At 43.6% G+C, this 27,941-nt stretch overlaps 1 protein-coding gene across 3 annotated transcripts in view; it reads right to left on the bottom strand.

Moving 5' to 3' along the window:
• Positions 1–27,941, bottom strand: part of LOC144674167 (EVI5-like protein) — a 106,462-nt gene that overhangs the window by 28,073 nt on the left and 50,448 nt on the right. For all 3 annotated transcript variants that reach the window (XR_013574481.1, XM_078535655.1, XM_078535654.1), the window contains exons 2-3: positions 9,642–9,813; positions 6,018–6,207 (exon numbers count right to left, since the gene is read on the bottom strand). Coding sequence is in view for 2 of the 3 variants with exons in the window: in XM_078535655.1 (XP_078391781.1) it covers positions 6,018–6,207; positions 9,642–9,769 (318 nt within the window). In the remaining variant the exon portion in view is untranslated. The remainder of the gene's footprint in view (positions 1–6,017; positions 6,208–9,641; positions 9,814–27,941) is intronic.

Below are 27,941 nucleotides of genomic sequence, written 5' to 3'. Positions count from 1 at the left end.
CACTTTCTAGATTTGACCTTCAACCAGAAATAAAATGAAGTGACGTTTTGAACTGAAGCTCATTAAGTCTTTCTATTATCGGCGTGGTGGGGGAACTTTGGAGCATGAGCATCCGCAGGCAACAGTCAGGTTAGTAACTTGCTCAAGAATCTTTCACTGCAGTCCTGAGTACCCCAATGACAACATCATCTTTCCCTTGTGCATGATACTCGAGCTCTGGTTGGCACTTTCTTACAGCAGGGGCCACCGAAGATTGATAACTCCAGAGTTGGTAAGAATTGAAACTGTATCCCTCACTGTTACACAGTCTGATGGTTCTCAAACTCACTGTGTAACACTTTACTCCAAACCCTTCCCATCCCGACTCACCCCACCACCCTCCTGGGTGCATTAGGAATAAGAGTTATTTCATCTCAAGTCTATCCCCTCTCCCACACACCATAATACTGTTGTTAGGGCAAGGGAGAGTGGGGAAATTAAACTCCTTTATTTTTCTCGCCCTATGTCCTAAGCAGAGGTGTTTTAATTTTTGAAATAGGCTTTGGCGTGTTTCCCCAGACTTCTGTTTGTGAAGTTAATTTAAAAGTGACTCGCAGCAAACTCTCTTTAGGGTTAAATCAGAAGTATTGTTTATTCATGCATTCAAACACAGGGGAGATTGTCGCAACTGCATACACAGGAGATAGGAAAGAAAAGAGTTTTACAATTAGGAATAACTTAAAACAAAAAAAACAAAGATGTGGATATTAATTCACATGAATGTCAAGAGTCCAGAATGTCAGAGTCCACTGAGGGTTCCTTCACCTTAGGAGTTAAAGTTCAGGTGGGTTTAGCTAGCTGAAAGCAGGAGTTGCAGAATTCCTTTAAAGTTGGTGCTGACGCAGCAAGTTGGGGTTGGTATCCAGAGACTTGGTCCACTCTACAGGCAATGGCAGGAATCTTCCAGAGAACAAGGTTTTGACTTGAGACAGGCTTTGTTGTCAGCCTGGAGTCCTGCTTTGATGTTGACAGGTTGGATGTTAATAGCAGACTGCCCTTGGAGTTCAGGAATGTAACATTAAAACTTTCCAAAGGCTAAAGAAGTTTAGGTCATGTGATGTTGCCCATTGATGAGACATTTTCAGGGTAACAATCAGTTTCTATGCCTCTGGTCAAAATCTATCATTCACCTTAGGAGATAGATGGTGGTTATTAGCACCTCCACACATATAGCAAGTTTCGATGGCTCTCTCTTGTTATAAGTCCAGGCTGGGCAGACAGAACATATGCTGCTGCCTTATTTCATTGACTCTAATGGGTTCACACAATGATAGGTGAGAGATTCCATGAGGATGAGGGTTGAGCTTTGTCCTCTAATTGCTGCTGGAAGCTTCCAGAACTGTAGCCACCGTACAAATCATGTGACCTGCAGCAGCCATGTTTTTTCTCCAGCAAAGTCCATTATTAAATGTGCAGAAAGTACAATTTGATTCAGTTTAGGATCTCTTTCATGTCTTATGGACATGACACTGTCTTTATCAAAGATCTCTGTATGGTCATTCAGTGACTAACTCTGTTAGGGTAGGGTGGATGTGTGATGTGTGTCAGTGTTGGGGCAGGTGACTAAGAGCTGTGAGCCGACTGTAAGTATGTTTTAGCAAACAGATCTCTGCACAAGGTGCTAAAGCTTTAGGTCATGTACTCATCAGGACAAACACAAGGATGTCAAATTTCAAATGATCACGAGGAGAAAAGGATGCTGATTGGTTGGTAAATTGAGAAAATTTAAACAACAGGTTAAGGAAGCCATTTTATACTGTTACTATGCCACAGCTACGTATTTTCCACGAACAGAATACTGCCGTCAGTCCAAAAAGACATTCTGCCTGCCACACAATTGAGCAACATCGTGTCAGAATTTCAGTGCTGGTGCAACACAAGCCTTTCATCCCAGCGATTAGCTGATCGAATCACACAGCACCTTCCTTCAGTTGTTCATAGTAGCCAGTGCACAGGCTGTAATGTCGAGCTCGCAATATGGCTCATTTACACTTGTGAGAAGCAACATATATTTCATAAGCAGGGACCCATTGTCTGCAAACAAAGCAAATATGTTCAAGCCTTGTGCCATTTTTCAATTACCCAGGAGCTTTGGGAGCCTATAGTTCCCTGTTACTTTCTCCACAGCAATGCCTTGGCCAATCAGAGTTGACTTACCAACCAATCAGCACCCTCTTCTCCTGTAGTTTACAATGTTGTGATCATTTGAAATTTGGCATTCTTGTGTTTGTCCTGATGAGTGCAGGGTGAAAAGCTTCTGCTCTCTTTTCAGCAATATTCAAGCTCTGCACTACAAAGCAACTGCTAGCTACTGTTGTACACGCAGAAGACTATAGTGTGGTAATGCTGACAGACCCTGGAATTTCAGCCTCATGCGAGAACATTAAAAGGATCCCCTCCGCTGAACGTCATCCCAAGTGGTTAATAAATTCAGAATTTTTCTGAGGAATACACAAATGAAAGGTTAAACTATTGTGTTTTGGACAACAGCTGTAGGATTCCTGGATATCTGATTTTGAAAGAGATTTTCTCTCCCTCTCTCGCTATATCCCCAAAGCCAGCAATCCACCCTTCACATTCGCCACCCCCCACCCAGCCCCGATGCCACTCGAGCCAGTCTCCAGGAGGCAAGTGACAGCAGGTAGTTTCCATTCTCAGTGCGTAAAGCCAGGTGCTGCTTCCTGTAATACCACAGGATATAAAATACAGACAAACACCCGGATACAAACAGCTGCATCTCTGAGCAAAAAACTCACTACAAAAAAAAACATTTAGAGCTAGATTCCCACCCATGCAATTGCTGGACTTCCAATTCCCAATCTGCACATTAACAGCAAATGGGTTATTCAAGGAGCAGTGGGGCTGAGTAGGGATGAAAATGGAGATCAACTGGTGGACGCAGAATGCATGGTTGAGGTGTTTTCCAAGAAAGAGGACTTTGCCAAAGCTAGTTTAACTAAGACGGGTCTTGTGGTGCAGTGGGTAGTGTCCCTACCTTTGGGCCTGAAGCTCCAGGTTCAAGTCTCACTCCAGACTTGATGGCCACAGAAGGCATGTTCATAACATAGCCAGATTATCAGCTTGTAAATCCTTCCAATACACCTGATGGCAGGCTGTAAGAGTGGGAGTGTTTCCTGGTCAGCCATACTGCAGGAGGCAACAGTAAACCACTGCAGTTATTTGCCAAGCACAGTCATGGACCAATCCAATGGGAGTCCATTGTCATCAACACCCTCTTAGAGCATGGTACCTGAAAGAGTAGGAGATTGCCAGGATATTGGGTGAGATGAAACAAAGGGGAAGCATCAAAATGGCTGGCAGCACTCACTGAATAAGTCACCTCACCCAAACAGGATGCATCATAGGTTCCAGAGGAAGACCAGGGTAGAAATTGCAGAGGCGCTGGCCAAAATTTTTGAATCTTCCTTAGAATGTGGTGCCAGAGGGCAGCAGGACTTGTTCAAAAAGGTGGAGGAGGAGAAACCTGACAATTACAGGTCAGTCACTTTAATATCAGTGGCTGGGGAAGCTTTTTAGAAACAATAATCCAGGAGAAAATTAACAGCCATTTGGATAAGCATGGATTAATAAAGAGGAGCCAGGACAGATTTATTAAGGATAAATTATGTTTGACTAGCTTGATTAAAGTTTTTAATGAGGTAACAGAGTGGATGATGAGACTTTAGCTCACGGTTTAAATATGAACTTCCAAAAGGCAATTTATCAAATGCCACAAATTAGGCTCGTTAGCAAATTGAATCCATGGGATAAAAGCGACAGCAGCAGCAGCACGGACACAAAATTAGCTGTGGGATAGAAAACAGTTGTAGTGAATCAGACTGGAGGGTAAGTGTATAATGTTCAGTATGAAGGCCGCTGCTGTTTCTAATATACCTCAGTGACTTGTACTTGGAGGTACAAGGCCTAATTTCAAAATTTGTAGTTGACATAAAACCTGGAAGTGTAGTGAACAGCAAGAAAGACAATAATAAACTTCAAGATGACACAGACAGGCTGATGGAATAGGCAAACCCATGGCGGATGAAAGTCAATATAGAAAAGTGAGGAGTGGTAAGTCTTGGTGGGAAGAATGAGGAGAAACATTCAATCCTAAATGAAGTCTAAAAGGCGGCACACCTGGCCAGGGTGAGTGTGTTTGTGGACAAATCTTTGAGGGCAGCAGGACAGGTTAACTAGGCAATTACTAAGGCACGTGGGATCCCGAGTTTTAGAAATAGAAGCATACAGTACAAATGCCAGGAAGTTACCACCTAGAAGGACAAGGACAGCAAGTAGATGGGAATACCACTACCTGGAAGTTCCCCTCCAAGCCACACATTATCCTTACTTGGAAACATATCGCTGTTCCTTCACTGTCGCTGGGTCAAAATCCTGGAACTCCCTCCCTAACAGCACTGTGGGTGTACCTACACCACAGGGACTGCAGCGGTTCAAGAAGGCAGCTCATCACCACCTTCTCAAAGGCAATTAGGGATGGGCAATAAATGCTGGCCCAGCCAATGACACCCACATCCCATAAAAAAAGTTATGCCAGACCTTCAACACAAGTTCACCAGTCCAATTCTGAACACCACACTTTGGGAAGGCTTTGGAGAGGGTATAGAGGAGATGAACTAGATTGGATCCAGGGATAAGGGATTACAATTACATGGTTAGGCTGGAGAAGCTGCGTTTTTTAAAATTTATTCTTTAATGGGATGTGGGTGTCACTGGCAAGGCCAGCATTTGTTACCCATCCCTGATTGCCCTTGAACTGAATGGCTTGCTAGGCCATTTAGAAGGCATTTAAGAGTCAAGTCTGGAGTCACATGTATGGCAGACCAGGTAAGGACAGGTTTCCTTCCCTAAGGGGCATTAGTGAATAAGACGGTTCCAGTTTCATGGTCTTCAATACTGAGACTAGCTTTATATTCCAGATTTTATTAATTGAATTTAAATTCCACTGGTGGTGGGATTCGAAACCCCACCCCAGAGGATTAGCTTTAGCCTCTGGATTAGTAGTCCAATGGCATTACCTCTACACCACCATCTCCCCTTAACCTGGAGCTGTTCTCCTTAGAGCAGAGAAAGGCAAGAGGAGATTTGATAGAACTGGTCAAAATCATAAAGGCCTTAGATTGTTTATCTTGATTTGCTGTCTCTCCAATGGCCGATGGGAATAATCAGGGACACGGATTTGAGGTGAATGGCAAAAGACCGGGACCAACATAAGGACATATATTTTTACACAAGTGGCTAGGGTTTCGAAAACTCTGCCTGACAGCGGTGGACAAAGCAGCCTTCAAAAGAGGATTGGGTAAACGCTTGGAGAAAAAAGGGGTGTGGAGGAGTGGCACAAACTGCATTGGTCCTTCAAACAGCCAGGGCAGGTTTGATGGGCCGAAGGTCTCCTGTTCTGTTATACTCTATGAACAGTCTTTCAACTCTATAACCATTTAATGCAATGATATGGAATATAATGAAGTTTGTAATTTCTTCAAATTTCCCAAGTTGATCAATTGAAACCAGATTGGAAGGGAGGGTGCTGAGCAGGAGTTAAGTCCCACTGCAAAGTAACGGGGACTTTATGGTTTATGGGGTCTGATAGGCTGAAGGAAAAAAATGAACGTTGGAAAGCCATGATAAGAAACTGAAAACATCTGGAATGTAAAGCAAGCCAGTTAGCTTCTGGAGGAGGATGAGGTAACATTTTGATGGGCTCCACCAAACTTTCAACTACTTCTCCCTTCTTTTAGCTGCCTGATATATTGGCCCAGCATTTTCTGCTCTCATAAAACTGCCAGGCCCTTGACCTGATTGATACCAGCAAGATCTGGAGGCTGATTATCTGCTTTACCATTTTGGAAACGGTAAAATTACATGGTGGTTCTGGCAGCAGGCTGGTGAACAGGAATTGCCACAGGCCTTTCATCAATAATATTGGCAAAATAACAAGCCGCACCCCCCGTGTCACTCACCCGCAGCAGTTTCTCTTTCTTTTTGCGCACTTCCTCCCATTCGTTGATCAGCCGGCCCCACAGGATCCATGTGTCTTCCTCCAAGTGGCTCAAGTTGCTCGAAGCTGAGGAGCTGGAGACCAGTGAGCCGCTGCTGTTCCGTCGCGACCCATTCACCGACCGTAATGACTTACTGTCGGCCTCCAGCAACCTAGCAAAAGTCGAGAGAGACAATTCCAGTGGGGGTTTCTGGACTCGTAATGGGATATTACTGTTTTGTAAAATGCACACCACGTCTCAGTAATTCCCCTCACACTAGAAACTGGTGCAGCAGTCACAACGGCCAGTCCTTCAATGAGAATGTTGTGTCGCATTAATGACAGGAATCGGCAGTCAACGTAAAAGTTGAAGGAAACCACAATAGTGAGTGCCAGTAATAGGGAACAACCTGCGGCTCCTATCTCACCTGCATGCCCACTCAAACATATCCCAAACAAAATCCTCTGACAACTTGCGCAGCTTCAGCTGAACCCAGTATCAGCTATTTCATGGCTCACCATGGAGGCGAGGCTTATAGGTGCTCCCAATAATGTTTGGGTCTATATTATCCGGCTCAGAAATATGTCAACGCACTGGCTCACGGAGAATAGATCAAAAATGAAACCGCCCAGGTACAGTATGTTTTACACTGAAGCAGTACTGGATTTCTGTCACCAGAGGGCCCCTGTCAGCTAAAACGCGAGAGGGGTCAAAAGATGGGCACTGCAGCATTTTAATTCCAGGGAGGGGCAGGATTAGGGGAACACTGCACACTCTAGATGGACAGTCTTAAATAATACCTCCCAATGTCTGCTGCCTCAACATCTACCCAAATCTTCCTCGGGTTTTCCTGCAGTATCAGCCTCCCTGGGACGTTCACTCTATGCTTTCACCAGCCTCTGCGTAACATTTATCAAGGTGTGTGTGTGCAGCACTCTCCAGGTTTGAAGCAATGCAATACAATAATGCACACCCAGGGTCAGATTTTCAATTCCTTCCCCAATAGCAATGCATTTTGGAAGGAAAAATTAGGAAACGTAATATAAACTAAAGGATAGTTTTAAAGGGAGAAATGGACTGCGTAGGGGGAAAATCACATACGCAACTGTTCATGCACAACAAGTTAGTGAGGCTGTTAAAGATCTTTGCCTTTATCAATAGAGCAAAACAAGTTGCGATAAACTTTTATAAATCACCGAATCATCCCGAGCTGGAGGATGGAGTTTAAATTCTGGGCACCGTGCTTTAAGGAACTTTGTCAAGGCCTTAAAGAGGGAACAGAGCAGATTTACTGGAAAGGTACCAGGGGATGAGGAACTTCAGATACTGCATGTCAAAAGACTAGAGCTGAAGTTATTCTCTTTAGGGCAGAGGTGGTCAGTGGAAGGCTTAGACATTCAAAGTTACTAAAGGGGTTTATTAGAGCAGGCGGCTGCCACAAGGAGGGTCAGCAACCAGAGGGCACGGATTTCAGAAAATTAGCTGAAGGATTAGAGGAGCAAAGAGGATTTTTTTTTAAAAAAATGTCGCGAGTTATGATGATCTGGAACGCACTGCCTGGAAGGATGGTGGAAGCAAATTCAACAGGAACCTTCAAACAGAATTGGTAAATGATTGCAAAGGGAAGATTGGCAGCACTGTGGAGAAGCAGCAGGGGAGTGCAACTAATTGGACAGCTCTTTCAAAGAGCCAGCAAGGCAGGCACAGGGAGCTAAATGGCCTCCATCTATGCTATATGATTCTATCATCGCCACACTGCACAGATTTCCCAATCTATCCCACATAAATCGAGCCTACCAAAACATCTGGTGCTTAAATTGATGATAAAGTTCATGGCTAGGTCCTCCTCCTGACCTTCTGACTTACAGCGGGTACTCTAGATTCCTTCCCATCAATGTCTCCCATCTTTATTCACAAAGCTTTGTATTTGTTTTCTTCAAACTCAATAACCCAATCCAACCATCCGCGATGAAGTCAATATCCTGTACTGGCCGCTCGCCATACAACTGTGAAACAATAAACGAGGTGTACGATGGTCAGATGGTACTTAGCAACATGTCTCAGTTCATGACATAAGAATGATTATGAGGTAAACTCTCCTTTGGGGTATAAGGCGGGAAAATGTGAACTTGTCCACTTTGGCATGAAGGAGCAGCATATTATTTAAATGGAGAGAGATTGCACAACTCTGCAATGCAGAGGGGATCTGGGTGTCCTGCTACATGAATCACAAGTAGTTAGCATGCAAGTACAGCAAGTGATTAAGAAGGCAAATGGAATGTTGTTTATTGCAAGGGGAATGGAATATAAAAGTGTGGATTATTTTGCTAGAGCTGTACAGGGCATTCATGTGACCATATCTAGAGTACTGTGTACAGTTTTGGTTTACTTATTTAAGAAAGGACATAAATGCATTAGACGCAGCTCAGAGAAGGCTCACTCGACTGAGTGGGATGGGGGAGGCTACCTTACGAGGAATAGTCGGACAGGCTGGACCTATCCATTGGAGTTCAGAAGAACAAGAGGTGATCTTATTAAAACACCAGGTCCTGAGAGGACTTGACAGAGTGGATGCTGAAAGGATGTTTTCCCTTGTGGGAGAGACTAAAACTAGGGGACACAGTTTAAAAATAAGGAGTCGCCCCTTATAAGATGGAGGTGAGAAGAGTTTTTTTTTCTTTCAGGGGGGTCATGAGTCTTTGGAACTCTTCCCCAGAGACCAGCGGAGGCACAGTCATTGAATATGTTTAAGGCAGAAGTAGATTGACTCCCTTGCTAGTCAGTAACTAAGGCTATCGGGAGGTAGGTGTAACATAGAGTTGAGGCCACAATCAGATCAGCCATGATCTTGTTGAATGGCAGAGCAGGCTTGAGGGGTCGAATGGCCTACTCCTGCTCCTAATCCGTGTGCTCGTATGTTCCTGTTGCACAAACAGTGTACAGTGCATCTCCAGGACACACACTGTACCGAGCTCAGGAGGATTCTTTTCCTGACTGTCTTATGGAGAATAATTTAATTTAGGATAATATCAGACTTTCACACTAAGAATTGCAAAACAAAGTGCCAAAATAAAGTCCTTGACATTTCATGACTGTAAAGCAACATTAAATGTTGCAAATTGTACTTCACCGCTAGAAAATAATCAGCGAACAGAATCACAATAGAAATCACAGAATGGAGACAGCGGAAGCCGTTACTGCAGGTTACCCCGGACAGTCACCCTCACTGGTATAATAAACCTTGAAGGAAATGCACCAAAAATTATGAACAGGAAAGATACTGCAATCGTAGCTCACATATCATTCTGATGAAGAAAATCTTTCAGCACACAAGCTAATAGGGCTACCACAGGGGATAGCAAAACACCTACCGTGGCAAAGAAACAATCCTCAGAATCTCCGGAGCGACCAGACTGCCCTTTTATTCCATGCTTTTTAATCAAGAACGGGCTTAGAAGAAATAAAGATTCAAGCCACAGGCTTGACCCAAATAGTGAGCCCAGCTTAGTTCTAATTCAGAAAACACAGCTCTGGTTAAATTGCAGCATTGGAAGCTTCCTTGCTACAATGTCACCCACCTTGTGTTCTCCTACAAACAACCCTCACCTGTTTTGCTCCTCCAACTTCGCCAGTAGTTCCAGCTCATCTGGACTGAGGTTATCAGAGGAGGAAGAATCAGGACTGACTGCCGGGCTCGCCATGGGAACAAGGCTTTGCAGTGTTAGGGTCTTCATCCATCAGAAGGTAAAGCACTGTTTCCCGGCAAAATTTATATCATCTAGGAGAGATGGAGAATAGAGAGCTTAACATTGACAACCATCAGATAATCTCTGGTATATACTAGGTGCAGCCAGTTTACCCCAAAGTAAAAGAGATGCACTCCACACCAAAATTAGTCAAGTTAACAGATTTCTTTCCTCAACTAGACCAGGCAAGTAAATAAAAAAGACCTACATTTATATAATGCCTTGCACAACCTCAGGACAATCAAGTGTTTTACATCCATTGAAAGTACTTGTGAACTGTAGTCAATGTTATAACGCAGGGAAGGCAGCAGCCAATTTGTACATGGCAAGGTCTCAAACAGCAGTTAATGGCCAGGTCATCGGCTTTGCCTCGGATGCGGTATAAATATTGGCTCCTGACACCTGTTCTTCTTTGAATACTGCCATGGGTTCTTTCACGTCCATCTGAGAGGGCAGAGCCTCGGGTTAACATCTCATCTGAAAGACAGCACCTCTGACTGTGCAGCACTCCCTCAGTACTGCCCCAAAGGGTCATCCTGGATTATATGCTCAAGTCCTAGAGTGGGGTTTAAAAGCACAGCTTTCTGACTCACTCACACAGGCAGGAGTGTGATCACGGAGCCTTGGCCACCATTTAAAGCCTCATTTTCCCTTATCCATGACTGCAAAAGAGTCCCCTGAATTGGTGCGGTTACTATTACTGCTGGGTACCAGCACACGTGGATTTGAAAATAGCCATGTGGGGGTGAACTATTTTGAAGTCTTTCATAACAAGTGCAAAGTGAACCAATTTTAAATATTAATGCACTGAAGCTTGCAGCTTTCATAGAATAAAGTGCTGAACATTTTTCAGCACTTTCATTGCACAAGTAGTACAGCCATTGCCTTCAGGCATTCTTGCAATATTGATGTGGCCTAGTCTATTTGTATCAACAAGGCCCACACTACCCATTCCATTGCTGGTTAAGTGATGTATTTTTGTTACTTCCAGTCCAAGTTTTTTTTTGCCCAGATTACACTTGGTCCTATTTCCAGCCCTGACTCCATTTGCTGGAAGGTTACACCCAGGAAAAAAGGTAGCCAGCTGACAACAGAATTACAGCAAGTTTAGCAAATGGACTTAAACCGTTACATCTCAAATCGCATGTTGAGCTGGCACAAGGCAAGAGTACAATGTATTGAGCCACTGTGGCAAAAGATAGACTTATAGCGAGAGCCAGAGCCACACAGCCAGAGTTCCTGGCCACAGAAACACCATCAAAGGGACCAGGCAATAATTGTTCCAAAACATGGAGCCTGATTAGAGAAGCCATTCCTATATAAGGCAGTATCTATGGATGGTAGAGACTAAAATTGGATTGTTTTCTTAATGACTTGAGAACAGGAACTGTGTGCAAGCAAAGGGATTTTGGCGTGTATGAATACAAGTCACTAAAAACTACAGCATGAGAACAAAAAGCAATCAAAATGGCCAATGGCGTATTGGCCTCTTTCTCGAGAGGGTGGTAATATAAAGTGGTGGATTGAGGAGTGATTGAAGTCCCATTGGGAATCCACATTCTGTCAGCAACATACTTCAGGAAGGGGCGCAGCACAGATTCAGTACAATGGCATAGGGGCTTAATGGGTTAAGTTAAGAGAACTGGTTGTATGATCTTGGGGAAATCTCACCGAGACATTTCAAATGATAAAAGCATGCGATAGGGCAGAATGGTGAAATTATTTCCTCTGGTGAGGGAGTCCAGAACAAGGAGGCACAACATTAAAATTATAGCAGTCAGGAGTGAAATCAGGAAGCACTTCCTTCCTTTCCCCCATAAATGTCAGTGGAAATCTGGAACCCTCTCCTCAAAAGGCTGGGGATTCTGGGGCTCAAATGAAATTTTGAAGACAGCAATCGTTAGAGGTGTTTAGGTCAGAGTATCAGGGGCAGGTACATGGAGATTAAGTACAGAGCAGGCATGATCTAACTTAATAGTGGAATAGGCTCGAGGGGAGGGGTGAATGACTGACTTTGGTTCTTTAATTCACGTTCTGATAGCTGCATCAATCACTTTGAACCAATTCTTTGACCAGCGGAGCTGCGGTTCAGGAGCAGAGAGAAAGGAAGAGCAGGTACTGAAAAAACGTCCATTCATTTGGAGTATTTAAAAGAGGGGGCATTCAGGCAAAGTAGCCGATCGGGAATAGAACCTTTGACTGTTAACTGCACCGTTCCAAGAAATTCAGGCCACAGAAAACATACCTTAATTTATTTCTGACGGGGTTTAAAGCTCATCATGTGGGAAGAAAGTAAATTGCCAGCAGATCTGAAGACTGCAAGCTGCTCCCAAGGCAGGTCCTTCACACAAATTAAACATTCACTCTCCATTTTTGTACAAGTCAGGTCAGGAAGCAATAGTCTGCACACTGAAAGCACGGCTGCACGGGTGATTGCACTGGTCACAGGTACGTGCTGCATCACAAAGCCTGGACAATCCACAGGACAGAGGTCAGTGTAAGATGCAAGGCTGGGTTTAGCACCCCCTGCCTTTTCTGCTGTATTTGGTTCGTCCCCACATTATGTGGAATGTTCTTTGGTGGCACATCATATTAATCTTAGCGTGAAGACTAGAACTAGAAGAATAGCCCTTTGATCTGTTCTGAAAGAATGTGATGCACTATGCACAGAGAGGAATAACTAGGGAGCGGGTTGCAGATCAAAACCAGCTGCAGGATTCAGTGCCATGAAAAGACTGACTTGCGTTTATACAGCACTATCCAGGACCAGCAGAACTCTCAAAGTGCTTTGCAGCCAATGAAGTGTTTTGAAGTGCGGTCACTGTTATGATGCAGGAAACACAGCAGCTAATTTGTACACAGCAACGGGATAATCACCAGGTAAACTGTTCCAGTGATGTCGCCTGAAGGATAATTAATAGTTAGGGAAGGACTTCTCTTGTCATCTTCAAAATAATCCCATGCAATCATTGGCTCAAACCTGGGCCAACTCCCTCGTCAGCAGGGATAGGGAGTGTGGTGTACACACCCCTCCCTAGCAGCGGTTGGACAGGATTGTACACACACCCACATCCCCCACCAGCAAGTTTTAGGCAGGAGAAACTATCTGCCGTGCTTGTGCTACACACATATGCAACATGTTTGACTACCTGGTTACGTAACTACACTGAGTATGGTGGGAAGAAACTGCACAGGTAGTTAGGCTAAATAATTATCCAGTTATTTAAAAGAAAACAACATTTGATTGTTGCTAATCACTTTGCGCCATGTTTATTCAGAGCCTTCGATGAAGCTAGTCCTATCAGTATCCATGCTATTTTGGTCTCATCCATTTACACCACAATATTTTTGAGCCGTTTGGCTCACTTGTATACGCTACAAGCTACATATTCACACAAAGGGCCTTGTCCTTTGCAAACAGAACGAGCATGGTCACGTATTGCGCCTTTTTAACCTAAAGGAAAGCTTGGGGGACAGCCATTCCCTTGTTCATTCCTCTTGGCAATGCCTTGACCAGAGTCGACCTGCCTGGTTTGAATTTAAACAAAAGCTTAGCAGTTAACTGGTCTCTGGTGCATTCTCCATGACAATGCCTCCCTCACTCAGTCCACTTGCTAAACAATCAGCACTCTCTTCTCATGTCCCATTACATTGTTGATCCTGTGAGATTTGGTATTCTAGCAAACCTGTCCTGATGAGTGCAGGACGCAAAGCTTCAACAGCACGTCTTTTTTCAGCAATACTCAAGCTCTGTACTGCCAAGCGACTATATATACTCTCAGCGAAAGAGAAATAAAGTATCAGCAACAGCGGGGGCAGGATGTTGCAGGAAATCTCGCAGTGTGTGTCAGTAAAGATTCCTGTCAGCTTGAAGCTAAGTTACTGGAAGTGTGAGGGCAGTGGGGCACCTGGGATCTCAGTGAACAAGCAGACTATTAATCTATTTCCTTAACCAGTGAGAGTTAAAGATTAGGTAACAGGGGAACAGAAAAGAGAGTGAATGAGAATCAAATCTGGAAAAGGAATGAAAAATGAAAGTAAAAGGGGAAACGAAAGACTGATGAATAGAGAGTGTAAAATGGACCAAAAGGGAAAAATAAATTTCAGAACGACTTCAGCATTTTCAAAAGGCGTTTGATAAAATGCTACATGTTGGACTTCTGGCAAAATTGAAGCTCAGGTGATGAAGTTGACAATAGCAGCATGGATACAATAGATACACCTGGTCGCGGCCAGACGGGTCCATCCGTTCCAGGATAGGCTTCCTGTTTGTGTCCCGTGCGTTCGCTGTCAGATCCACCGACGTCAAGCCAGTGTTCTTCTCTGACCACTGCCTCCTACTGGCTGACTGTCACTTAGAGGAAGACCAGAGGGTTGGCCAGGGGACATGGAAGCTGAACATGCAAATGCTGACCCCAAAGAACATTGAGGAGCTCAAGAGGGATTACAAAGGTTGGAGAACCGTGAAACCCCTCTTTGAGTCCCTGACACACTGGTGGGAAGCGACCAAAGGAAATATCAAGAGGTTTTTCATCCTCAAAGGTGTCCAGAAAGCTAGAAAGGAACAGAGGGAAATGTCCCAAATCCAGAAAAACATGCAGAACCTGCTGCGGCTGCAGTCGATGGGGGGTCGATGTCAAGGAGCAACTCCAAGAGGTGAAGAGCCAGCAAGCCTCGCTCTTTCCCTCGGAGGCCTCCAAGATCATCTTCCGTTCCAGAGTCCGCTCCGTGGAGCAGGATGAGACGTGCTCATGTTTCTTCTTCCAAAAGGTACACAGAGAGAGCTCTGTGATCAGCAGCCTGAAGGAAGAAGACGGCTCAGTAAAGTCATCGCAGTCCGACATTTTGAGGATCAGCAAATCTTTTTATGCTGGATTGTATGACGTGAAGCCCACAGACAGCATGGCCTCCCAGTCCTTTATCACGGAGGTCTTAGATGACAGTACACGGGAGAGCCTGGACAAACCGCTAACTCCTGACGAACTGACTAAGGCCCTTGAGTCCTTCGAGTAGAGTAAAACTCCCGGAAGCGACGGCTTGCCGGCGGAGTTGTATTCGGCTCTGTGGGACTGGATGGGCCCAGACCTGCTAGGAGTGTACGAGAGTATGCTCCTGGCTGGTAGTATGTCAGAATCCATGAGGAAAGGCATCATCACCCTCATCTACAAGCACAAGGGGCCAAGGCAGATGCAGGGATATAGATAAAGAGGTGAGTGGGCCTCACTGGATTGCCTCTTCGAAAAAGCCAGCGTAGAATTAATGTGCTGAAACTCTTTCGAGTTATCAACAGTCACAGATTGCAACTCTTTCGAGTACAATCACAGTTCTTGCTTTCCGGGAGTGGGACATGAACCCACAACCCTCTGATTCAGAGGCGAGGGTGCTATGAACTGAGCCACAGCAGCTCACCCTGTGCTCTACTGGACATGGTTACATGCAGGAATGCGACTCAACAATTTAAATTGCTGCCTTTCAGGTCTGGGGTGTGAATTGCATTAACAATCATCAGGTCATTAAAAGGGTACTTACACTCTGAGCCCTAACTTTTGGCGGTGAGTTTAGTGGGCAACCAACATGCCAATTTAGCAAGTTCTTAAAGATAACAGGGGGGGCCAAAGGCAAGATGCCGTTTACAGGAGGCAAAATGGCAGAACAGCTTAAATCTATTAGTAAGTTATAGAGATTGAACTCAAGATTTCTCTCTTCACCCCCTCAACCGAATTGCACAGTAATAATGGTGTGGACAGGAACTCACTGATATTTTTCCAGCCAGATTTGGCAAATTGTTTCCATTCTTTAGCTGTCAAGTTAAGAGTGAAAGGAAGTTTCCAACAATATAGCAGTGACTACACTTTGCAAGTACTTCATTGGCTGTAAAGCACTTTGAGGCATCCAGTGGTTGTGAAAAGCTCTAAATATAAATGCAAATTTCTCTTTTTCTTTTAAGCTGATGTTGAGCCTGACCGATAAATACAGGAAAGGCCAACAGCCCCTCATCCTGCAAAAATGAAGCTCATTCACAAACAGAGGTGGAGTTAAAATAAAGTTGCTGTGTGACTTTCTGACCTGTGGCTACTTTGATGATCAGCTGCACAGTGAACCTGCTTTGGTCACAGTGACCTATTCTGCAAAGTCTGAAAACGACACCTGTCAGGCAATTGTACTGCACCCCATCAGCAAGGGTTAGAAAGGCAGCAGTCAGTAAGGCCGCAAGTTCCATACCTCGAGTCCTGGGCTCCCTCACTGTACGCATTGTTAAGGGAAGTGATTTTTTACAAGGTCCTTCATTCAATACTCAGTACAGTATACTCAGGACGAAATATACACATCTCAAAACCATATTAAGGAACAATGGGGGAAATAACAAGGCATTAGCTCCACATGGAGAAACAACGCCCCTTCCAGACCAGCGCTGCAAGCTTTACCTATCAGGATGCTCAGCCTTTGCTCGGAGCCCCACATCTTTGTTGAAAATTTCCTTTATAATTCAAGCAAACAATCTGATAACTGGGTGCAGAGATCAATTAACTTCCTAGTTCCAAAACTCAGCCCAAGATCATTTTAAATATAAATATCAGCTTCCTCCCTTGAAATGTGGTCCCTTATTCACTTTCAATTTGGTTAATCGAATAATAAAATCATTTGAAAGTTCCAGCCAGGCTGAATAATATTTCACTGCCACCTGCACATATTCTACAGTATCTAAGCTGTAAACACAATACTTACCACAATGATAACGACATAAATATTTAAAAGCCATGTCCAGAAAACGCACATTACACAAAGCAGCATGACACAAACTACAACCATCAGGTTTGGGATCAGCACAGTCATCATACAGTCCAGCATTTCTTTAAATCTCGAGTTGGATTTCTGTATGTACTGTAAGATCACAATTTGATATCAGTGAGCAAAGGGTTAAAAAAGGTCAACACCTACAACAGTGATGTCCAGCCAAATGCCAGTTTGGTTCAGTTTGCTGTACTCTGGCTATAGTCACCAGGTTTCACAAAGAGTTCATCTAAGCTGATAATCCAGTGCAGGCCTGAAGGCCGAGTGCTACATCGCCAGAGGTTCCACTAAAACCTCAACTGCTAAAAACGGGTGGGTATGGGTCAGGAGAGAGGATATTAGGTTAAAAATCTGAAACACAAACCCAACCTGCCACTTCCCCGCCCACATCCAGTTTTAGCAAAGGTGAACGAAAGGCAGGCAACAGAACTGTTTCTCAGGAGACGGTTCACTCATTTAAATCCTCCGAGGAGGCTTTGTGCTTTCATTTGAACAGTGCTTCTGTTTCCAAGCTCCCAGGGCCGGGTGTCCCAGGCCTCAGGAAGCCTGGCAGATAAAAGGAGGTGAGAAAGTTGGAATCCAGAAGGTAAGTTCCTTTACAGAACTGCTTGCAGACCAAGAGCAGGAATGCTTCCTGCAGGTCCAGCAACCAAATCTGTAAACCCACCCCCCACCCCCTCCAGCCCTAATTCAACAATCTCCTTCCTACACCCCAAAAACGTCCCCCCCTCCACCACCCCATTACCCACAAACCCAATGGTCGCTGGCCCTCAGCAACTCCAACTTTCACCTCAACCTCAAATTCACCTCCAATCCCCGAACATCCCCTTCCCCCATAAACACCTCGTCCCCCTTCCACCATGCACCTTCTCCCCGCACCCCATCACCCCTCCAAAAAAAACTGATCCTGGGCTGCACCCTTTTCTGAAGGCTTCCCCACCCAAGACACAGGCAAGCTCATCAATCTAGCCGCTTCCTCACAAAGAAAGCCCTTTTGTTTTTGCATTTAGGACGGTCAGACTTCTGGTTCCCTCTATAACTCCTCTCCCCCGTGCCCAGTAAATCAAGGCCCAAAAGGTCTGGTCCAGTCATTCATGTTAAAGATCCCATGACAACATTGACAGAGCAAGGGCACTTCCTGGTGTCCTGGCAAACAATCCTCTTTCAACCAGCACTAACAAAAATATATATATTGACACTGTGTTTTCAGATGTTTTCGACAAGGGGCATCTCATATCTTTGTGGATACTACGCTAACAGAGTGAAGATTCTGTGATCCATTATCTATTAATGAAAGGCCAACAGACATTCAAAACGTTCTAAGCTCAGTGAGGGAATCTGATAACATTTTTTTTTAAAACACAAGAGCAAAGCTCAGCTCCATCAATATTTAAGCCCTTCAAATGAATATATTCCCAGGCAAAGACAAATCAATACACTCAGTGTCGATGCGCTGAAACCTAGGAGACAGCTGAGTGGAATGAAACAACTGAGGGAGCTTTGGCTTGAAGGGAAACAGTTTTAGGTGGGAACCGCCAAGCTCACTATTGATTTTAAACCTTGTGGAAAGCATATGACCTAGTTAATAGCAGAAAACAGGTTCACCAAATACAAGTATGTGATTCATGTAATAACATTGCTTTTCTCACCATATACACGGTTTCTCTTCCTGAGTCATGTTTGCATAGGTGGTTGATTGTTCAATAATTTGATCAATTTACATGTTGACAATTCACGTGAGTTCATTAGTTTATATGGTTTCACTGCTTAATTTATAACAATTAAAATATGAAGTAGAAATAATGAACTTTCATTGACAGAAAGCCTCTCACATCTTCATGTCACCTCAAATGCCAATGAAATACGTTTGATGTGGTCACTGTTGTACTGTAGGCAAACACAGCCATGGCAGTCAATCTGCACCAAGCAGAATTTCACAAAATGTAATGATAATAGGCAGATGATCAATTCTAGGTTCTCTGTGAGGCACAGGGTACAAACGCAAAGTTATAATGAACCTTCATAAAACTCTTCCTTGGTCTCAACTGGAGTAGTGTTCCCAACTCTGGGCACTGCACTTCAGGAATAATGTGAGGTTTGAGAGTGCACATGAACTAGGTCACTAATGAAAGAGAGCTTGGAAATAACTATTATTGTAGTCCTGTCTTTTGAGATAAAGGTCAGCCAAAGCATAACTGAATGGTTTGAGGAGCTGAGTGCCTTTCCTCTATGTGATGACTGTATTTTCTTTTTGTGTCATAGTCCCTTAAAGACCAAGGTGAAATGGGGAGTATACCGAAAAACAGGGCAAATTGTTTTCCTGATTATGATAATTAGGTTCCAAGAAATGCTCATTTGACCCAAGGTTGCCATGGAAATGAAAAGCTAAAAGGCAAAGGATAAATAAAAAGCTAATTGTAGTGGTGTTGGTACAAACTTCAGCTTGTGTTTTGGTTTGGCACTTCAGAACACACCCAGAATTTGAGGGGGGAAACAAGCAAGGATCTCTCCAATTCAATCAGTTTTCTGTTTGGCAGTTCAGAACAGATCCAAAAGAACTGAAGATAGGAAGAGCAAGGAATTGTGGATTGGACAGACCCATTGCTGCCGTTTCGATGTTGCTCGAGCCCACTAGACTGTTTAAAAGGGTTGGAAAGGGGGGTCTCTTGGGGTCCTGTGCCATTAAGACTGTTGTGACCCAAATGAGAGGGGCTTTGTAGTTGAGCACCTTGTCGGTGTTAGCCATTTCTGGTGACTTCTGATAGAATACAGCTGTGGATGAATGCAACACAAAGGCTGAAATGATTGCGTGGGAACTGCCAGATCCTATATAATGAAGGCACAGTTGTAAAGACTAAGATTGCACATGGTACCACATTTACATGCAAAGTAACACAAGTGTTTGTAACTTAGTGAAGCGTATTTTTGTCATATCAGCTATTGGAAGTGAAATTTACTTCATTTTTAAATATCCTTCACTTGCTAATTTATGTTTGAATAATGTTGATTTTAGTTGGCTTGTCACAGTAAAAGCTTTAAAAGGTGAAATCTTGTCCCGTGGTTTTCTTTCCATTGACGTGAAGGGGATTCCTTTTTTAAAAATATTTATTAGTCTCTACGGGAGTCATAACATCTTCTTCCTATGTTCCTAACATCATAGGAATAGTGTCATTATCAAATTCCTGTATATTAAGTGTTTGCACACTATTACAGCAACAATTTCAAGCTGAGCATTTTGGAAGGAGTACTTCAGAGGCACAACTTAAGGAAAAAATACTGTCAGTTAAAAAAAAAATCAGATGGCCAAATCAGGTGGGGGGTGATCTGCAAGAGTGAGCACAACAGTGTAGTAAAGACAGCAAAATATCTCCAGGTTATATGAATATTTCTTACAGGTGTCAACTGTAAAGGATAAAAGCAACTCACCAATTTCTGTAGCATACAGAGCATCCTAAAGGATTTCATAGTCCGTGACCCCCGATAAATTGGGGTGGGGCCGGCTTAGGGTTAACTTGGATATGGATCAACAGATACAGATCAAAGGGTGAACAGCATATGCCTTAAGGAGGAGACAACCAGGGAGGAAACCAGCAACTCTAAAGGAACATTCAGTTAGCTCTGGGGTGAGGGTGGCAGGGTCAGAAATAGTCAAAATACACCCATATTGAAAAAGACCTGCAACACCAATCCAGGCAACAATAGGTCACAAACAGGTCAGTTACAAGTAAAATGATGCCCTTTATTCAGAGGGACAAGCTGGGGGGATACTTGGGGAAGCAGTCAGTGGGGACCTGGAAGGGGAACATCCTGCTTGGGAAATCTCCCTAGCTTCTGTAACTGGATATGAAACTAGTTGAAATAAGGAACAGAACATTTAAGAGTTAATAGATCAAACAGGAAGAGGAAGACAGGAGAGTCCCATGGGGTTTTGTGCTTCCAATCCTATTGTTTTCAACCTGCAGAACTGGCCTAGAAACCAAAACAAATAAGAAGCTGGTCAGAATTTGCTGTTGCCACAAAAATTAATAAAGAATAAAGCAATTTAGATAGTGAGGTAATTGATGAAAGATACAAGTGAATTAGATCAGTTATGGAACTGGGAAGGCACACGGCAACACCATTTATATCGCATTTTTAACACAAAAACATCTCAAGCCACTTCAAAGAAGTGTCATCAAAGAAAATTTGACACTGAGCCACAAAGATCTTACAGCAGATGCTCAAAAACTTGGTCAAAGAGGTAGGTTTTAGACAGCATCTTAAGAGTAGGAAAGACAGGTGGAGGCAGAGAGAATCCAGGAGAGAATTCCAGAGTTAAGCAATTCCGCAACTGAAGGCATGGAGCAATTAATATGGGGGCTGCTCAAGATGTCAGGGCTAGGAGAGCGCTGATGTCTCAGGTTGTAGGCTGGAGGAGATTAGACAGAGGGAGGGTGAAGCCATGCAGGGATCTGAAAACAAGGATGGGAAATCAAGTCATTGCTTAACTGGAAACCAGTGTAGGGCAGCAAACACAGAGGTGGTGGCCGAATAGGGCTTAGTGCAAGCTAGGACACGGGCAGCAGAGTTTTGGATAACCTCAAGTTTCCAAAGGTAAAAGTAGGAGGTCGACTAGGAATGCATTAGCAGCATTCAAGTCTAGCGATAAAACAATAGCATGAATGAAGTTTCAGCAGCAAATGAACTGAGGCAGGACAGAATCGCACAACCTTACAGAGGTGGAATCAGGCAGTTTTAGTGACAATGTGGATGTGCGGTCGGAAGTTCATCTCGGGGTCAAAAATGACTCCAATTGCAAATAATCTGGTTTCGCCTCAGTCAGTTGCCAGGGAGAGGAACGGAATCAGTGGATAGTGAACTGAGCTGGTGCTGAGGACCTGGAGGCAATGACTTGAGTCTAACTCTAACCTAACATCTAGAGGAAATTTCTGCACTCAATGTTGGACAAGCAGTCTGACAATTTCAAATCAGCAGATATTGATAAATGGATAGTTGAGAAGTCAATAATATAAGTAACAAACTGGATTAACGCAGACAGACCTTGAAGTACTACAGGCATCACTTTAACGTACAGACAACGTCAATGTGCCTGATAGGATGGTAAATACAAATTCAATAATAGCCTTCCAAAGCAATTTGGATAAATGCTTGAAGGAGAAAGAATTGCAGAGGTATGGGGAGAGAGTGGGACTAACTGTGTTGCGCTTGGAATGAGCCTCTGCAGGCAATATATAAAACATGCATCATTCTATATTTATCCATCTATAAATATAGATGAGGAAGCCAATGCGCTAACTGTGCCACTGGGCAGACCCCATATAGACTGGTTGCCGCTTAATAAGAGCGCTACGCAGTTGAAAAACAGCCACTAGAAACTATACTCAGAAAAGCAAGACAAGTCCTGAAATGCTAACAGGGTGAGCTAAGAGATTGGATAAACTTGAGCTCTGGAAGGATGAGGTGGGGTGTGGGCCAGGGCAGAGGGAAACCTTTCCCCAAATCTATAAAACCTAAAAACTGCACAGATAAAATAAACCCTGAATATCAGAGTAAGCTGAGAAGGAGAGCGAGAGAACATGGAAATGTTCACTGATCTATCCCCATTGTCTGGGAAATAGCATATCCCAGGATATCAGTCATGCCCCTTTGTCAAATGTTTCTCCAGGGACTCGATCAAGTTTTCACATTGTTGGGTAGATGCCAGTGTTGTAGCTATACTGAAACAGCTTGGTTAAAGGCATGGTTAGTTCTGGGACACAGGTTTTCAGTACTGCAGCCAGGATGCTGTCAGGGCCCAGAGTCTTTGCTGTATCCAGTGCCCTCAGCCATTTTTGATATCATGTGGAATGAATCAAATTGTCTGAAGATTGGCATCAGTAATACAGGGGACCTTGGGAGGAGGCTGAAATGGATTATCCACTTGGCAGTTCCAGCTGAAGATTTTTCTAAATTCTCCAGCCTTGTCTTTTGCACTGAGGTGCTGCCTCTACCATCAATGAGGATCACCTCACTCCCAAGACTTAATGGGCACTTGGATAAATGAAGTTGTTGAAATTACACACAAAGCACTACAGGAATAAAAGAGCAACACCAGATATATCTAGTTTGAGTGCTTTTTTGTATCTGAGCTACTTTACTGCCTATGAGCATATTCGAATCTGCAAGTTTCAATGTGTTCAGGCATTTGGGCCTGTGATCTATGTAGGATTGGACACAGACAGACACACAGACAGACACACAGACAGACACACAGACAGACACACAGACAGACACACAGACAGACACACAGACAGACACACAGACAGACACACAGACAGACACACAGACAGACACACAGACAGACACACAGACAGACACACAGACAGACACACAGACAGACACACAGACAGACACACAGACAGACACACAGACGCCCCCTGAGAAATACAGTCACACTCGAATGGAAATCGCAAGTTCAAACAAATCCCACAAAGCACTGAGCTTGCTAGTCAGTGCTCCTTGCTTTGTGAATATAACTATTTATAGACTCAGTAACTTCCCGCCAGCATTCATACGCATCACTGTCTCCTCTCACCTTGTTCAATATGGTTCTCTCAGTTCAACATCTCGTTTAGTGACACTCTTACTGCAGGAAATTGTGGTGACAAGTGAAGGAACTATCCAAACATTTGCCACTGTCTGGACAGTCAAACGACATGTTCAGAATCACAGCAGAGTAAGCTGGGCCCATGGAGAAGTAGGAACAATTTCGGTGCCAAAGCGATGAAGCCAGTGCTTTCGCTTGCATTCATCCTGTTTAACTTAAATTAGGTGGAAGTACGATCACAGCGCCATGTTCACCTATGAAAACCAGCATCTCCATTAACCTACCCAAGCAGATGCAACTGCTCGTGCAATGCTAGCCTCACAGGAAACAGCTTCTAAAGCTAGGAGTCCATTTCCATCTCCCAATTTTCCAAATGAAATGACATTTTCTTGGATAGCTTGGCAGGGCCGAACCCAAAGTCAAAACACCGCAAGTACAGTGAAGGCTGAAAATTCATAGGAGCTGTCCAATCAGCACCAGCTCAAAGATGCAGGTCAGTTTTAAAGGTCTTCAGAAATCTGCCACACTCAATCAAGTCTCTCTCCCCCCACCGCCACCCCCACAACAAACTGCCAGTTTATATTCAAAGTGGCCTCTCAACTCACCAAAATCCATAGCACCGATATAAATGCTGCACTGAGTCAAAGACAGAATTGTATGAAATGCCACTGTTACTGTACCAAAAGCAACATTCAATAAAGCTCCAGTAATCAGGCTGCATTTTCTTACAAACCAACTGGGATGACGACAGCTAGTAATACACAGAGAAAAACATACTGCAGCCCCATTTTAATCAACACCTATAAAACTTCAGTTTCCTCATTTCAGGGACTAAGCAATAGGCTTGTTAATTCACTCACAGGCAGATTTCATACTGCAGTTCAGAATAACCACCTTTTGAGAGTCTGTCACTTTCAGGTTGGCAAACATGAAGCAGCAAAACTCCTCCACATATCCAGCTAACACAAGCTGAAGAACAGCTGCTTTGGAGTGTGATCTATGTAGGACACTGTACCCGTGATATCAGGTTGTGAAACACTGAAGCGCAAGCAATTCATGCGCAGTCTAGGCAGGAGTGACACTGTCTCACAGCAGTGAATTAAAATCAGTTTTGTACCATCACAGGCGTGGATGTTCTTTTATTGCAGAGCTTTTCTTAGTGCTGCTTCCTCCATATTTCCACCATTTCACACCCAATTGGGTTCAAAGTCTGAATGTGTAACACAGCTTCTGTTAAGTGATTAATGCTGTCACAAAGAGAGAGCAAACCAGTTCATTCCAACAACTCCAACACACTGAGCTCCTGATTTCAGCCAAAAGTCAATTTAAATAGATTCACAATAAATTATCTTTAAACATGCAGGGGGGCTGGAATCTCAGCCAGCACAATGACAGAGGCACAACATTTTCTGCAGTCCCCAGATTTGGGAGGGCACGACCCACCTGCTATAAAGGTGGATAGGAGCCTCAACCATATCATCTTTAGCAATGAAGCACCTCTTCCCTCGCACACCAGTCCTGCAATAGCTTGCAGACATTGACTGCAAGGGTTCACCAGAGTGAGTAACTGCTGTGTGGGTGAGATAACCGAGGGCAATCAGCATCTATGGATCAGTATACCAGCAAGAAGTGAACACCTCGAGCGAAGGAGAAAGAGCAGAAAACTTCCAAATCAAAAGTGTCACCTTCACTTCAGCAAACATGCCTAGAGAAAGTGGATGTGGGGGAGGGGGAAAGGGGGATCTTCCAATTCTGGATTACAATGATGGTGTGGTCAGTCTGACTGAATCCAAACGGCTGAATGGTGACAGCTCAAGAGACCAATGGTTTCTGCCTCTTCTGCCTTTTCCCCAGAATGACTGCACCTGCAGATTGAATTATTCAGAACAGGAGTGAGCCAAAAACAAATCAATACATTTACTCCAGATTGGATAGGAAAGGAACTTCCAAGCTGATGTTAAAATTACACTGCATTGCAATTTTAAAAGGCTGAAATGATAACAAATCCATAGTGTCTCTCAGTTGAAATCAAACAGTCTGTCCTAAAAAGTTCACTTTGAATTCTTGGAGATATCAGTGACTTATTTTTAACTGGACAGTTGTTTTGAAGTTCTCCCATTAATTAATCATCTGCCCATTCTGAATTACCAAAAAAAAAACACTCAGAACACAAATATAAGCTTTGATCCAAAGCATTACCTAGCACACTTCCCTTTGGACACAGGACAATCCAGGAAAGGAATGCTTCTAATTACTCATCATTTAAGGATGCCCACTGGAGTACTATAAGCACATTAGGCAAAAATTGTACCCTATGAACCGGAGTGTACTTTGACCTGCTCAATAACTAGATAAATGTGGTGAAACACAGGGGTCAGACAGAGAACCCTTACACTATATTCAGCTTACTGAAACATATCACATGCTGCCATTTGATAATATATATTTATCTGTATCAGTCCAAGGCATATAAACCGACAGGGATTAAACTGGACCTCAAGTGCACTGGAGTAAACCAAGTATTTTTAAATTAATTCAAACTTTTACTATGCTCCTTTAAATGTCAAAACTACACTAACCAATGAAACAAAGGGTTCACCTAAGACAGTGAAACCTGAACTGAGGCCTTTGATTTAGTTAGTGCAGAGTTCCTGCTGCTTATAAACTGATTGTATAATGTTAGCCACAAATGTACCATTCAACTTGCTTTGAAGACACAGAGAAACAACAAGCATTACATAAATATATCCATCCACATCAGATTAACAGCCACTCAATGGAAGATAAATGCATTGTTTGTCTATGCTGTAAATCTCCAAGATATCTCGATGCCAATATGTAAATGAACAAATCGAATAACTAGAGATAAATTCCATCAAGTTATACTTTTATACCTTTGACTAAAAAAAATGACAATTCTAACACCCAATAACCTTCCCCCACCCCACCCCTGCCCACCCTTACCTCACAGAACCTAATTTACAACGTTATGGACATTGCAAGCAGCAGATTAGAGAATATTAAAAAATCTAACAAAGACAAAATGATTCATTATCACTGTGTACTCTCCAAGTTAGAAATAGGTTGATTGTACAGGACCAGATGTTGTATATCCACTGGGGTCAGTCAGTCAGGTACTGGTTGGAAAAACTTACACAACTTCAGTCAGATACTGCCAGGTTTAGTTTCTGTCCAAACACTCTTGCTGCTCAACTAAATCTAAACAATTCTTCATCGTAGTCATATTCTCCTAGTCTTAAAATTTAAGCCAAAGAAAGACCCTTCCCCCACATCAAATTCACCACCATGAAATCCATCTCCACTACTTGACTTGTACTTTGACAAACTTCAATCCAACTCCTTACTACATAACTACATTTCTTTGATCTACGACTGGTCAATATCAACAGCCCCAACTCCTCAAACATTGCCACACTCATCTCAAAAGCTGCTGTTATCATCCCCTCTTCAAAACAGCCTCACCTCTCCATCCTCTTGACCTATTAACATTCCCCATTCCTTCTTAAGGTCCTTAAATGCATTCTCATCCCCCATCCAAACCTCACCTCTTCATTATTCCTGTTCAAATCAGAGTCACAGAATTGTTACGGTGTCAGCGGCCATTCAGCCCATCGTGTCTGCACCAGCTGTCTGAGCATTTTAACTTAGTGCCAATCTCCTGCCTTTCCCCCATAACCCTGCACATTATTTAAATAGAAACAATCTTCCAATGCCCTCTTGAATACCTCAGTTGAACCTGCCTCCACCACACTTCCAGGCAGTGCATTCCAAACCCTAACTACTCACTGTGTGAAAAAGTTTTTTCTCACCTTGCATTTGCTCCTTTTGCAAAACACTTCAAAACTGTGCCCTCTGGTTCTCGATCCATTTACGAGTGAGAACAGTTTCTCCCTATCTACTCTGTCCAGGCCCCACATGATTTTGAAAACTTCCACCAAGTCTTCTCTTAGCCATCTCCTCTCCAAGGAAAACAGTCCCAACTTCTCCAATCTTTCCTCATAATTGAAGTGTCTCAACCCTAGAACCACTCTCATAAACCTCTTCTGCACTTTTTCCAATGGGTTCACATCCTTCCTATGGTGTGGTGCCCAGAACTGTACACAACACTCCAGCTCAGGTCTAACCAGTGTTCATCTAAGAATTCATGCTTAGTGTTCATATTCATATTCAGTACCCTATATAAGTTCATAACTTCTCTGCTCTTGTACACTATGCTTCTATTAATGAAGCCTAGAATACTGTATGCTTTAGAAACACCTCTCTACCTGTCCTGTCACTTTTTTGTTTATTCATTCACAGGATGTGGGCTTCGCAGGCTGGGCCAGCATTTATTGCCCATCCCCAGTTGCCCTTGAGAAGGTGGTGGTGAGCTGCCTTCTTAACCGCTGCAGTCCATGTGGAGTAGGTACACCCACAGTGTTGTTAGAGAGGGGTTTCCAGGGTTTTGACCCAGCAAAAGTGAAGGAACAGCGATATATTTGCAAGTCGGGATGGTAAGTTACTTGGAGGGGAACCTCCAGGTGGTGGTGTTCCCATCTATCTGCTGCCCTTGTTCTTCTAGGTGGTAGTGATCGTAGGTTTGGGAGGTGCTGTCTAAGGAGCCTTGGTGAATTCCTGCTGTGCATCTTGTAGATGGTACACACTGCTACTACTGTGCGTTGGTGGTGGAGGGAGCGAATGTTTGTGGATGGGGTGCCAATCAAGCAGACTGATTTGTCCTGGACGGTGTCCAGCTTCTTCAGTGTTGTGGGAGCTGCACTT

Source organism: Cetorhinus maximus, unplaced genomic scaffold (assembly GCF_964194155.1).
Source record: "Cetorhinus maximus unplaced genomic scaffold, sCetMax3.hap1.1 HAP1_SCAFFOLD_578, whole genome shotgun sequence".
In the NCBI taxonomy this organism is placed as follows: Eukaryota; Metazoa; Chordata; class Chondrichthyes; order Lamniformes; family Cetorhinidae; genus Cetorhinus; species Cetorhinus maximus.
The sequence above is the reverse complement of the archived record's forward strand: the minus strand, read 5'-3'. Positions and strand labels throughout refer to the sequence as shown.